At 50.7% G+C, this 14820-nt stretch overlaps 1 protein-coding gene across 8 annotated transcripts in view; it reads right to left on the bottom strand.

Annotated features, from left to right (window-relative positions):
• Window positions 1–308: 308 nt before the first annotated feature.
• Window positions 309–14820, bottom strand: part of lpp (LIM domain containing preferred translocation partner in lipoma) — a 130042-nt gene continuing 115530 nt past the window's right edge. For all 8 annotated transcript variants that reach the window (XM_084676209.1, XM_084676215.1, XM_084676211.1 and 5 more), the window contains 3 exons: window positions 5873–6051; window positions 4199–4319; window positions 309–4096 (listed from right to left, as the gene is read on the bottom strand). In XM_084676209.1, the coding sequence (XP_084532335.1) occupies window positions 3968–4096; window positions 4199–4319; window positions 5873–6051 (429 nt within the window). In that variant the 3' untranslated portion in view covers window positions 309–3967. The remainder of the gene's footprint in view (window positions 4097–4198; window positions 4320–5872; window positions 6052–14820) is intronic.

The raw sequence follows: 14820 nt of genomic DNA, 5'->3' as shown, positions 1-14820 counted from the left end.
GTACAGTGGTGATTCAAACATCAGAACCTCTGTACAGTGGTGATTCAAACATCAGAACCTCTGTACAGTGGTGATTCAAACCTCAGAACCTCTGTACAGTGGTGATTCAAACCTCAGAACCTCTGTACAGTGGTGATTCAAACCTCAGAACCTCTGTACAGTGGTGATTCAAACATCAGAACCTCTGTACAGTGGTGATTCAAACATCAGAACCTCTGTACAGTGGTGATTCAAACCTCAGAACCTCCAACACAGTCTGCTGAGACGAGAAGATGGTCCTATGTAAACAATTACACAGAAAAAACATGTGCTGTTGCAAAGCTTTTATTGATAAAGAGAAACATGAACAGTCATATACCTCCTGCCAGAGAAAACCAGGGGCCGTGAGAAGGCGTGGTGAGCAGCCAATGAGCTGTGGCGTTGCATTTCATACGGCGATCGTGTTTTTGTTACATCACTTCTGAGTGGCTAAACAGAGTTTCTGTTCTCGTACGGAATGATATTGTGGGATGTTTGAACTTCCTGTTTTAGGTTTCACAAGACGTCCTAGATGGACACTTCACACACGGGGGTAAAGGGTCGCCTCTTCCAGGGGGTGTTGTTGCTAAGGCAACAGCGATTTCTGTCCACTTTGGTAAAGCCAGTGAATGAATCAGTACTGGTGAGAATCAGGGTGTACCTTCTGGAATGTTAACATCTGTCAACTCCACTGTGAGGCAGAGCTGGTCACTGAGACCTCTGGTTACCTAAGACGCTTAACACGTGTGGGTGAAGATTAGATCTGGATGACAATACTACTTCCATAACTGCTATCCGTTAGTGAGGAGTGCACTGCCTCTGTAAACATGTCAGGAGGGGCGATAGTGTTGAACAGATGAGCTATCCTCCCCAAAGAGGATTACATGTGGTTCTAGGTATTACATGTCTTTCTGTGTGGCAGTGTACTGTCTTTAACCACACAATAAACATGGATTTATCTCCCTCAGGAAACTCCTGGATAACAGCAGACAGGCAGACTGGATCACAATGCTGTATCGGCTCGTCTGCCCACACAAGGTACACTGTCAGACAATGGAAAGACACGTTCTCTCTTAACACCCGTGGGTTTCGCACACAACAAAAAACGTCAGCCTTCCGGAGTTCCCCAGATCGTAACGGGCGTCTACAGGCTTTTCTAACTCGAAACAAAGTGTTGTGAAATGTAGATTTTTTTGATCATTGTAAAGTTCTGATAACATCAAAGCTCTCACTATGACAGGGCTTCACCACAGTCGAGGCCGCGGCCCAGCCTCTCTCTGGGAGGTCGTCAGAGTAAACACGTTTAGGGATCCCACATTAGAGGCTGTGTGGCCTCGGTGCTCCTTAGTACCACAGAGAGAAGGAACCTTCTGGTGTCCAGGGACACTCCTTCTTCCTTGTTGACTGAACATGACAGGCACATCATAAAACCATACCAGACAAGTCAACACCACAGAAGATCTAAAGATGACCACTTACTGATTCACATACACAGGCCCACAGTATGATTAGCCACAGTAGGATAACTGCTATGACAAAAGGTTTTCATGAAAAAAAAGAATGTTTGAATCTGTACAGTTTAAATATTTTCCTTAATAGTAACATTTCTGCATATCTAAATCAATAAAGTGTCAATGTCAATGTCAATCTATTGTAAAAAATTGCATACTGATGTTCATCATTTCCTTAATAGATTCTGAAATCTAGCCATAATCAATTGTTTACAGTACAGCTAATAAGGCACTATTCACTGATAAAAGCTAAAGTGATACATCAAGAGATATTAAATCATCAGAAAAACACATGAAACAGATTGTGATTATGCATATACTCTCAGATTTTACAACACACCAATGAATCAGTTTGTAGTTATGTTTTCGAGTTCTTCTTAATATGCCAGTCGCCGCCCCCCCCCCCCCCCACTAGTTTGTACCAATGTAGCCTGGAGCCTATTACTTTTATGGGCTCATTTGACAAATGTATTAAATCTTTATCTTACTGAATGACTCGATTGATTGTCTTCACTCAGTGAAACCTGCAGCATTTCTGACTTAGGGGGCGAGTAGAAGGGACATTCATAAAGTGTGTGTGTGGTGTGTGTGGAGATCTGTGGAGTTGTGTGTGAGGTGTGTGTGAGGTGTGTGTGAGGTGTGTGTGAGGTGTGTGTGAGGTGTGTGTGGAGGTGTGTGCGAGGTGTGTGCGAGGTGTGTGTGAGGTGTGTGTGAGGTGTGTGTGAGGTGTGTGTGAGGTGTGTGAGGTGTGTGTGAGGTGTGTGAGGTGTGTTGCTCCTGAGGGCTGGGGGGAATGTGGAGGTCCAGCACAGATGTGAACAGCTGCCTACAGGACATACTGTGGAGTCTTGTCATCATCCTATTATTGCCCTATCCCTGTCCTAACCTATCCCTGTCCTAACCTATCCCTGTCCTAACCTATCCCTGTCCTAACCTATCCCTGTCCTAACCCTGTAGTATTCCTGTACCATTGTCCTAACCTGACCCTGGCCTAACCCTGTCCTATCCCTGTACCATCCTTGTCCTAACCTATCCCTGTCCTAACCATTTCCATCTCCTATTATTTCCTGGTCCTAACATTGACCACTACAAAGGCCATGCACAATAACGTTGGAATGCTTGTTGCATGAGCAGGTGTGGCAGTACAGGTGTAGCTGGAAACACACCTTGCAAGAGCAGGTGCGTACACAGCTTCAACTCTTTGGTGATTCACATTACAAACCTCTGAAAAGCCACTTCAGTGTGTGTCAAAAAACAGACCTGCTTTGAATACAAGGAGTCTCTGCTGTACTGAGCAGCAGCCCAGAGAAGCAGTGGAACAGGGAGCGCTGTGTCAGCTAACGTTTACTGAGAGGAAATAAACCAGGAGAAGGTGATCTACGACTGGCTGCTGTGTGTGTTGGCCCTACACCTCCCACGCCCGAGGACCTTGAGACAGAGAACACGACTAAGCATGTCGTTTTAGACTGTGTGTCTGTGTGCTTGGCAGTGTGTGTCTGTGCATTTATTTGTATGTATAATGACAAAAAATGTATCACGGACAAGCAATAATAGCGTTTTCATAGTATTATATGGCATTATAAGCTGCGTACAAGGCAGACAGATGCTCTAGCAAACACCCTTCTAACCTGTCTGACTGACACTTGTCTGACTGACATACCTGTCAACCTGATACACCAAGGAAAGTCTGAAGCTGTCTGTCTGTCTGGTTTATCTGTCTGTCTGTCTGTCTGTCTGCATGTGTCTATCTGGTCTACGGGGGGTTCTCTGACAGAACAGGAGGTGCCATCAGACAACCGTTATGAAAGTGGGGTGTCTTCACAAGAACACAGAAACATCAACAGATATAGTGAGCCTGGTCAGTGTTGGGGGAGCTGAAGACCGACTAGGGACGCAGACCCTGCCTGGATCACAGCATCTGGGAGACACGCTAAGTGTCCACGCAGGTTACAAGAGAGAACAGAGAGAGACAGAGAGAGAAAGAGAGAGAGAGAGAGAGAAAGAGAGAGAGAGTCAGTGAGAGATAGCAACGAGAGGTGGGGGAAGAGGCTGAGACAGAGAGACAAGGATGGAAAGAGAGATGGGGGAGTTAGAGAAAGAGACTGGGAGAGGGAGAGAAAGGGAAAGAGGGGGAGAGATGGAGAGAGAAAAAGAGGGGAGAGAGGGAGGGGGAAAGAGAGGGGAGAGAGGGAGAGAGAAAGAGAGGGGAGAGAGGGAGAGGGAAAGAGAGGGGAGAGAGCGAGGGGGAAAGAGAGGGGAGAGAGGGAGGGGGAAAGAGAGGGAGAGAGGGAGGGGGAAAGAGAGGGAGAGAGGGAGAGAGAAAGAGAGGGGAGAGAGGGAAGGGGAAAGAGAGGGGAGAGAGGGAAGGGGAAAGAGAAGGGAGAGAGCGAGGGGGAAGCCTGAGGGCAGAGCAGCAGACGTCACGGGGGTGTCAGGGTTCAGAGGTCAGTGGTTGCCTTGGCGGTCAGAGCCTGGATACGGCTGGTGTTACAGTTCTTGCAGAGAACGTGTCCGTCCAGCGGGTAACAGCCCTGGTTATCCCCCTCCGACAGCAGGCCCCCGCAGTCCTGCAGCACACACATACACACGCACACTATTACTACAGGTTCTTACAAACCCACACTCATACAGAAGCTAACACACACAACACCCCCCCCACACACACACACCTCACAGCGGTAGCACTGCACGTGGAAGTCTCGGTCGAGCGCCACGATGCGTACGGTCTCCTCCTGTCCAGGGGCGGGCATGATGGGTCCAGAGCACACACAGCAACGCGGGGCGAACTTCCTGTGGAGACAGGAAACAGGAAACACATCACTCTCTCATACAGACACAACACCTCACCCACCATCTAGCCCTGGCCTTGCTTCATATAACCCTCACTGAAAGGTTCCTACAAAGTCTTGTAAGGCTTCTGAGGTCACGCCACACTGAAGTTTATACTCTAACATCCTACAGGTTTATGTCTAAGATGTTTAAGATCCTAGATGTTTAAGTGTAACATCCTAGATGTTTAACATCCTAGATGTTTAAGTGTAACATCCTAGATGTTTAACATCCTAGATGTTTAAGTGTAACATCCTAGATGTTTGAGATCCTAGATGTTTAAGTGTAACATCCTAATGTTTAAGATCCTAAATGTTAAGTGTAACATCCTAGATGTTTGAGATCCTAGATGTTTAAGTGTAACATCCTAATGTTTAAGATCCTAAATTTTTAAGTGTAACATCCTAGATGTTTAAGATCCTAGATGTTTAAGTGTAAGATCTTAGATGTTTAAGTGTAAGATCCTAAAGTCTGTCTCACGCTCAGCTTCTAGAAGTCTGAGACAGAAAGCTGTCCTGAGAGGAGGAACAGGTCTCTCTAACAACGTGCTCTCACAGGAAGTGAGATCAGGTTTCACTTGTATCAGGTGACGGGAGCTGAGCTCCACCGCACCACTTCCTCCTCGACCTCCTCGCTGCCATTGGCTGAGAATCAGGAAGTGAGTTGGCGCATTGGTTTTGGAGTCCACCGCCAGGCAAGGCAAGGGGAACGAGAAGCTGTTCCTCGAGATACAAAGGCTGCATTGAGGTTGTCCTCGTCATGAGGGTCACAGCTTACTACACTTCCTGCTACCCTGCTGCAGGCACGGCAGAGCACACACACACTTCAGGGGAGGGAACAAAAAAGCAGAAAACTTTTTTTTCTAAACCTGTTTTTAAAAGTATATATATATGGGCTGTGAAATGATTAAAATGTTGGTTTCTGTGGATTAATCATGATTAATTACATATTACCGATTTTCCGAATTGTTGTCATTAGTGTGCGTCTTTGATTTAGCGGTACCTTGATGCTCGAGTCACCCATTGCCACTAGCGATACTTTGGTGAACCCCTCGCAATACCAATCGCTCTACAGCTTTTGCAATACATTTGACAACTGTGCTTGTCACCTTGTCACAGGCAGACTTAGTGAGGGCCCTACGCTGTTCAGTGAGGGTGGTTTGGCACATTCTACTTGAACTTCCCTCACCGACCAACGCATGCTTCGCGTTGAGGTGGTATAGGTTACTTTAGGCTTGTATTGCTTCGGTGAAACGAAGCGTTAACGCGTTATTTTTCACAGCCCTAATATATATATATATATATCTTTCAAAAATATTTCTTCAACCTTTATAAACTTTTTTTTGTAAATATTTCTTCAAACCTTTTTTCCCCACACAAAAAGGTTTCTAGTTTTTTCATGTCCTACTTACACTACATCTCTTACTAATACTAAACAATACTTGACTCAATGTTCTACTAATGCTACTGTGCTAGATGTGCTACTGCTACTTCCGGTGTTGCCGGCCGGCTCACTTATGGAAGTCCTCTATGCAGTGGATGTGGTTGGCAGCGTCCACGGTGAAGGGGATGCCGTCCAGGCTGCGCTGGCACACCACGCAGGTGAAGCAGTGGGGGTGGTAGGCCTTCCCCGTGGCCCGCAGGATGCGCTCCATGATGGGCTTACAGCAGATGGTGCAGGCCTCCAGGGTGTTCTGGAAGGAGGATGAACACACACACACACAGGCAAGGTGAGGACACTGTGATGTTAGAAATATCCGCAAGTATAGTTGGACAAAAACATTGATCAGCATGTCAAGCTGGCCAGCCCAGCCCAGCCCTCTCTCACCAGCCTGTCCTCAAATGCCCCCCTGAGCTCTGATCTGATTAGCAGTTTCCTCAAACACAAGCACAGTCATTCCTCACCCCCCCCCCCCCCGCCCCCCTCACTCAACCCCCCAACATTGAACCCCGGAGCTGAGCTGTAAATATTTCCATTTGTGATGACTGCGGGCTTTCTGCGTCCAGTAGCTGGGCAGAGGGCCTGGGGGGGGGGGGGGTGACTGACTTATCTGTGGCATCTCTCTTCCTAATATCTACCGGGAGTAGGCATTCGTTATTCCAATATTTCATAAATAACGATTGGCTCTCCAAACAGCAATGCAATTACGGGGGAGGGGGGGTGGTAAGAGGAGGGGGGGGATGATCCATGGAGGGGTCTGATGTGCCTGTATGAGGAGGGACAGCATGGTTAACTCAGTTGAAGCATTTCCTGGATCTCTGCCTCTCAGCCATGTCCTCTCTCCCCCGCCCGCCCCACCCCACCCGCCTGCGCCAGTCCTCTCTCCCCCGCCCCCTCCCCTCCCCCTGGCAGGGCCAGTCCTCTCTCCCCCGCCCGCCCCCTCCACCCGGCTGCGCCAGTCCTCTCTCCCCCGCCCCTCCCCCTGGCAGGGCCAGTCCTCTCTCCCCCGCCCCCGCCCCTCCCCCTGGCAGGGCCAGTCCTCTCTCCCCCTAACCCCCCACGGCAGGGAGCCATGCTTGGCAGCTCAGGGTTCAGATGTTCCTAGAGGCTGGCGGTGGTGGTGGCGGTTGGCCACAGTGTTTCCAAACAGAGCTCAGGGTGTTTTGCAACACCGTGCTGTCTCCCCTCCTCCCCCTGTCTCCCCCCCAGTATCACCCCTCCTTCCCCAGCCCCCCCTCTCAACCCCACTGCCAGCCCCCACGCACTGTCACACACACAGCCAGCGGTAAAGCTAACACACACACAAGCTAACACGCACACACACAACGTGAAGTTAGGCTGCAGAGAGAAAACACACACACACTCTAACATTTCCAGTCTATAAACTGTCAAGCTGGGAGGTTGAATTGGCTGCGTCATGGACGCTACAACATCAAGACGTCCTGACAGCCTGTGTGACCTGTGGAGGGCTGTCTGGGGTCGTCTGGGGTCGCAGGGGAGGAGGGGGGCAGCGGGGGGAGAGGGAGCATGACTGGAGGGGCACGGCAGTAATAAACCATACAAAAGAAGAAGAGAAGAAGAAAGAGTAAATGGGCCGCTTCTTCAAAGCACTCCTGGAGAGGCCGTCTTTCATGAGAAGCACGCGTGCAGGAACTCTCCTGCTTCTGCAAGACTTTAATAGAAGTAAACATTATTCCCATAGCAACGTTTGTGTATAAACAATGTCCATATCGCAATCCTACTCAATCCTGGAAGCAGAATACAGCTCTTAATGAGCTTGCTGCTCTGAGCCCTCAAGGTTCGCCTCTCTCCTCCTCTCCCTCTCCCTCTCTACTCCTCTCCCTCTCTCCTCCTCTCCCTCTCCCTCTCTCCTCCTCTCCCTCTCCCTCTCTCCTCCTCTCCCTCTCTCCTCCTCTCCCTCTCCCTCTCTCCTCCTCTCCCTCTCCCTCTCTCCTCCTCTCCCTCTCCCTCTCTACTCCTCTCCCTCTCCCTCTCTCCTCCTCTCCCTCTCCCTCTCTACTCCTCTCCCTCTCCCTCTCTACTCCTCTCATCCTGACTAGACACACAGAGACAGAGAGGCGGGGAGGGAGAGGGAGAAAATTAGAGAGAGATCAAGACAGAGAGAAAATTAGAGATAGACAGGGGGATAGAGAGAGAGACGGGGATAGAGAGATTGTAGAGAAAGACAGAGATAGAAAAGTAGAGAGTGATAAAGACAGAGAGTGGGATAGAGAGGCAGAAGAAAATTAGAGAGATAAAGAGGGCAAAACAGAGAGGGAAAGAGATTTATAAAGAAAGGAAACATTTGAAAGGGAAATTATCTGAGTGTGTGTGTGTGAGAGTGTGTGTTGAGTGTCAACAGCAGCTCCAGGACAGACAGAAACACCCTGTCCTGTTTCAGAAACACAACAGCAGCCTTCTGGGGCAGAAACACCCTGGCCTGTTTCAGAAACACAACAGCAGCCTTGTGGGGCAGAAACACCCTGGCCTGTTTCAGAAACACAACAGCAGCCTTCTGGGGCAGAAACACCCTGGCCTGTTTCAGAAACACAACAGCAGCCTTGTGGGGCAGAAACACCCTGGCCTGTTTCAGAAACACAACAGCAGCCTTCTGGGGCAGAAACACCCTGGCCTGTTTCAGAAACACAACAGCAGCCTTGTGGGGCAGAAACACCCTGGCCTGTTTCAGAAACACAACAGCAGCCTTCTGGGGCAGAAACACCCTGGCCTGTTTCAGAAACACAACAGCAGCCTTCTGGGGCAGAAACACCCTGGCCTGTTTCAGAAACACAACAGCAGCCTTCTGGGGCAGAAACACCCTGTCCTGTTTCAGAAACACAACAGCAGCCTTCTGGGGCAGAAACACCCTGTCCTGTTTCAGAAACACAACAGCAGCCTTCTGGGGCAGAAACACCCTGTCCTGTTTCAGAAACACAACAGCAGCCTTCTGGGGCAGAAACACCCTGGCCTGTTTCAGAAACACAACAGCAGCCTTCTGGGGCAGAAACACCCTGTCCTGTTTCAGAAACACAACAGCAGCCTTCTGGGGCAGAAACACCCTGTCCTGTTTCAGAAACACAACAGCAGCCTCGTGAGACTGCCATGGAGGCAGGGTGGTTTACACAGCTGGGATTTGTGGCGGTTAATAACTTCTAAAGATGGTTTAGAAACATCTGCATGAACCTCCAGCTGTGGAGTTAGAGAGAGGGAGCAAGAGAGAGGGAGGGAGGGAACCAGAGAGAGAGAGAGAGAGAGAGAGAGAGAGAGAGAGAGAGAGAGAGAGAGAGAGAGAGAGAGAGAGAGAGAGAGAGAGAGAGAGAGAGAGAGAGAGAGAGAGAGAGAGAGAGAGAGAGAGAGAGAGAGAGAGAGAGAGAGAGAGAGAGAGAGAGAGAGAGAGAGAGAGAGAGAGAGAGAGAGAGAGAGAGAGAGAGAGAGAGAGAGAGAGAGAGAGAGAGAGAGTGTAGTGGAAAAAGAGACAGAGAGGATAGAAGGAGAAAGAGAGAGAGCAGAGTGAGAGGGAGATGTCCACTAGAGGGCTGTATCTGTCTGTAGATGCTGCAGGTCTCTGTTCTGCTTTTTAAATGTATTCAAGCAGGAGCATTTCTTCAGCCTCGTACACATCTCTAAGTGTTCGCCCAGAAGGCTAAACACACATCTAGGCAGATGAGGTGGAGGAAATTTAGGTCATCCTGCTTCTTGGTAAACTAAGGTTGAGCGGAGTGCGTTAAAGTCAATTGTGGCCCCTTGCCTTTCTCTCACAGCTCTTTTCAATTTCCTTTTTGTGTGCACCAGCACCCAGCACACACCGCCCAGTTCCCCTCCACCCCTCGCCCCTCCACCCCTCCGTGGTTCAGATGCCGAACGGCAAACAACGTTTGACACAGCTGTCTGCCGGGATAAAGAGAGCGACGGAGAGCGAGGCACGAGGGTTGGAGGGTCCGCCACGCACGCAGATCACAGGCCATGCACACCTTCTGGCTGAGAGAGGAGGGGACAGGGGGAGGGGGGGGAGGGGAGGGGAGGGAGAGGGGAAGGAAGAGGAGGGAGAGAGGGAGAGAGAGGGGAAGGGAGAGAGAGAGAGAGAGAGGGAGAGGGGAAGGGAGAGGAGGGAGAGAGAGGGGAAGGAAGAGGAGGGAGAGAGGGAGAGAGAGGAGGGAGAGAGAGGGGAAGGGGAAGAGGGAGAGGGGAAGGGAGAGGAGGGAGAGAGGGAGAGAGAGAGGGGAAGGGAGAGGAGGGAGAGGGGAAGGGAGAGGAGGGAGAGAGAGAGGGGAAGGGAGAGGAGGGAGAGAGGGAGAGAGAGGGGAAGGGAGAGGAGGGAGAGAGGGAGAGAGAGAGAGAGAGAGAGGGGAAGGAAGAGGAGGGAGAGAGAGGGGAAGGGAGAGGAGAGAGAGAGGGGGGAAGGGTGAGAAGGAAGAGAGGGTGAGAGAGAGAGAGAGAGAGAGAGAGAGCGAGAGAGAGAGAGCGAGAGAGAATGAGGGGGAACAAGTATTTGAGAGAAAAAACAAGTTTACTTGACTCACCACTGCACAACAACCGTGCTCCTCAAATGTGCTCAGATGAGTCAATCCAGGGATTACAGGCTCCTCCTAAGTTTTCTCCTCCACCCTTCCCTCCACCCCCCTCTCCTCTCCTCTCCTCTCCTCTCCCTGTCTCAGCTGTACGAGGGCAGGGCATTCTGGAGAAGCACACCAGGTGGAACACCTGCTTCCCACACAGAGCTGAGGTAGCCTGCTGACCCAGGTAGTCTGCTGACCCAGGGAACCTGGTCTGGCCTCGCTGACTCCCCAGAACAGCCCTTCACCAGGCTGCCCCCCCCCTCCCTCTCTGTCTGACAGACCCTCGTCTGAGTCACGTAAACACTCCGTCTCTCTCCGAGGACAGTAACAGTAACGGGCCAATCATTTAGAATAGCCTCCGATTCTCTTAATTTAGTCGCTTAATCTCCTCGGAAATTGTAAACCGGACTGGCGTCTTGGAAGCGACGGTGATGCCAGATGCGTCACCAAGGAAACGCTCCAAGGAAACGCTGTGTTTCTGCTGTCCAGCACTGGAGCGCTAGCGTGATGGGGTAGTGTGGCGTGCCAGCCAGGTGAGGCTGATACAGACCCGAGACAGCCCTGCTCACCTGGTACCAGACCCGAGACAGCCCTGCTCACCTGTCTGTCTACCAGTCTGTCTGTCTGTCTGTCTACCAGTCTGCCTGTCTGTCTGTCTACCAGTCTGTCTGTCTACCAGTCTGCCTGTCTGTCTGTCTACCAGTATGCCTGTCTGTCTGTCTACCAGTCTGCCTGTCTGTCTGTCTACCAGTCTGTCTGTCTACCAGTCTGCCTGTCTGTCTGTCTACCAGTATGCCTGTCTGTCTGTCTACCAGTCTGCCTGTCTGTCTGCTTGCGATTCACCAGTGCTTTCTCTCCTTCTGTCTCTGTATCCTCCTGCAGTACAGTCCACGGGCCACGCTCATGGCCACATCCACATGGGTCTGACTGTCAGAGTGCGTTATTAAAACACCATCGTCACAACATAACAATGTTACATAAATCCCCCAAGGGTACGCACTCCAGGGTCCGGCTTAATGCAATCAATGATGCCTGTTTACATGTTCACAGATAGAGAGGACTGTGTGTGTGTGTGTGTGTGTGTATGTGAGAGAGAGAGCAACAGAGAGAGAGGGTGTGTGTGTGTGTGTCAGTGTGTGAGTGAGAGTGCTTGTGTTTGTGTGTGAGATAGAGGGAGTGTGTGTGTGTGAGAGAGAGCGAGAAAAAGAGAGGGAGAGAGAGAGAGAGGGAGAGAGTGTGTGAGAGAGAGGGAGAGAGAGAGAAAGAGAGAGAGAGAGAGAGAGAGAGAGGGTGTGTGTATGTGTATCTTAAGGCCCTAGCCCTAACCCTGGTAGTTTCCATATCTTCCCCAGGAAGCAGTGACCTTGAAGCACCAGGAGAGGAACTCCCAGATGGAACACTTGTGACAGCCGCCTCCCTACCAGCCCAGCCAGAGACTGGACCAGAGAGAGAGTGAGTGTGTGTGTGTGTGTGTGTGTGTGTGTGAGAGAGAGAGAGTGTGTGTGTGTCTCTGGGTGTGTGTGTAATGTGTATTTTTGCCTGTGTGTGAATCCATGTTTTAATACTGAGCATTGTACTGTACACACACAACCTCACACACAACCAAAACTACATTAGCACTAAGAATATGCACACACACCCACGTTCAAAAACACACACATAATTGTCTGGGAGAGAGTCAGGAGAAACACTAAGAACTAGCAATCCTCCTCACGCAAGCGCTGTCTAATTGGCTCACTCCTTTGAGGAATTAGACTGAAGTTAATCACGTCTGAATATACAGAAGTCAATTAGAAGTGTGCTAGCTAATGCAGACAGCCATGAATATTTGATGTCCGAGTCAGCAGAAAGCGTAGAGCCGGCGTGCGATGCTAACAGGTCTTCAGACGAGGAGCAACATGAGGGAGGGCGTACCTGCCAGCCCCACTCACACCGCATCCAGCACCCAGCATGCAGTGCGGCTGCGCAGAGAGCTCCCAGGCAAGGACCGTTGTAAAGCACTGAACCAATCAGAGCCCAACATCCCTTTGTCTCTCCTGCTGACTCTGATTCTACCTTTGCTGCCGCTGATTCTACCTCTGCTGCCTCTGATTCTACCTCTGCTGCCTCTGATTCTACCCCTGCTGCCTCTGCTGCTACCTCTGCTACCTCTGGATCTGCCACCTCTCCTGCTGCCTCTGCAGCCTCCGTCCAGCAGGTTGTCAAAATCTGCTTCAATTACCAGCCGGGCCTGGAGGGGACGGCTCTTAACCAGCCAATTAAGACTAATTAGGATTTCCTGCCGGTGATTAGGATCCCTGGCTGTGGGGATGCCCATCTGGCTGGCAGGAGAGGCAGATAGAGGCAACAGGGGCTGGGGGCACCCTGGACGTAGCCAGCTCTGCCCTCTATGTGTGTAATTAACCCCTGCACCTCGTCTCCACGGTGACCAGCCTCTTCAAAGAGCAGCCAAGGCGATGGGAGATGAGAGAGTTGTGTTGCTATGGCGCAGATCTCCGGGGAAACTACAGGCCTCGCCTCAGACGAGGTCCCACCGAGAGGAAATTGTTCGTTGTTGTCGAGATAACGACTTTAAATGGAGCTGGGTGAAGAATAGATTTATTTTTTCCCTCTGTTTTCTTTTTCTTTTCTCTCAATCACCTCGATTCTCTGTTGAAGAGGCTTGGAGAGGCGCTGTGCCAGGTCACATGACAGGTCACACGACAGGTCACAAGACAGGTCACATGACAGAATGAGCCTGTACGGTCTGGGGGAGGTGTAGGACAGATGAAGGAGACTATCCAAACATGTGTCTCCCCTTCCTGTACCTTATGAACCATACCTCAACCCTGTCTTCAACAGCAACCGCTATTTTGAGCGCTGCTTCAAAGTGGAAACAGGTTTGAACTTTGACCTGCGTGGGTGTTGGGATACAAAGCACGATCAGCTCAACCTCTGACCCCCCTCCAACCCTGGTACAACCCTGTAACAAGACACACGAGCTGCCAGGAAACAGACCTGAGATCTGATGTCATGTCCTGTCTGACAAGAAAGTCTTAGGAATGGTACTCAACCTACCTCTGCTGTCCTGCTAGCCCTGCTAACCCTGCTAACCCTGCTAGCCCTCCAGGAGAGACATCCGTCAACGGGGTCGGACATCATCTGCTCTGAGGGTAGAAAGGGAGGGCGGTTCGCGAGATGATAAATAGAGACAACGTTTTGTGACATGAGATCTTGCCGAGGGGACCTTGACCACAGAGCAGAACAAACCGTGTCTTGAACCACTCCCAGGCAGAACGCTGTTCCTAAATATTGATGTTGAGGAGTCAACACGGGTGCAGCCAGAGCTGGGAGTTACGAGGAAAACACTGACGCCAGCTCTTCTCTGGACACACAAGCAGACAAAGTGCAGCGCTCGTTCTGTGGAGTCGCTAGGAGCAGAAGAGAGTCGGGGTCAGGGGTCAAGGGTCAGGGCCGGGGCCATAGTTTTAATCTGTGTCTTTCACTGCAGAGGGAGGTTATTCATGGACACACAATGCTGAGACGAGGACACACACACACACAGCTTGCTGAGTGGTATATGCACACAGACACAGACACAGAATTATGCAATCTCTCTCTTTCTCGCTCACACACACACACACACGCACACACAGCTCCAATCTCGTCAGGTGTGTAAACCCGGAAGGGGGCGTGTCCACAGGGACCCCCCGGGGTGCTGATTTACATCAGGAAGAGAGAACAATGATCGCCTGACGCTGTCGTCACGCCAACCAGATTAGACACCACTTTATGCAAAGTGCAGCATTAACTGAACGTCCGTGAGGTGGCATCAGCATTGCGCTGCTTCACACAGACACAGATAAGACCTAGGAGGTAGGCTGCAGACCTGACCAGCCTTCCTCCTCCTCTGCCCTCATCTCCTCCCCCCTCCTCTCCCCCAGGAAGTAGATAAGAGATCAGAGGAGGGTGAGGTCATCCACGTTACTGAAAGGATCATCTTTGGATCTCCTGCTGGAAGGAGATGGCTCCATCAGGAGACAGGAGGGCGTTCACGAGGAGATGCAAAACGTCCGGATAACGAGCTGCAGATTTCCTCCTCTGATACATGAGAGAACCAGTACTGGGCTCCAATCACTGTGACACACACAACTTAATCCTGCAATTCTTGGCGATCCGTTAAATGTGTTTTGCATGACTTGATCTCAGGTTTGATTTCGGATGCAAACTTTTCCCAGGCAGCTTGTGTGAAGTTGTCAGGTCTGTGTGCACTGACTGTATCTGTGAGGCAGAGGGCCTCACACACACTCACAGAACGCCACCTAAACCCTCAAAGAACTCCTTGGACCAACCAGGAACACTGGAGGGTGCCTATAGGAGTCACAGGGTGAGCCCCCCCCCCTCCCATCCCCATGGAAACAAGCTACGGCTTTTCTAATCGTACAGAGGCGCGCGACCCTGAGGACGAGAAGAAAGAAGAAATTACT

The sequence above is a fragment of the Hypomesus nipponensis genome, chromosome 16 (assembly GCF_054491055.1).
Source record: "Hypomesus nipponensis isolate SF chromosome 16, ASM5449105v1, whole genome shotgun sequence".
Taxonomy (NCBI): domain Eukaryota; kingdom Metazoa; phylum Chordata; class Actinopteri; order Osmeriformes; family Osmeridae; genus Hypomesus; species Hypomesus nipponensis.
This window is presented reverse-complemented; position numbering and strand designations above follow the sequence as displayed.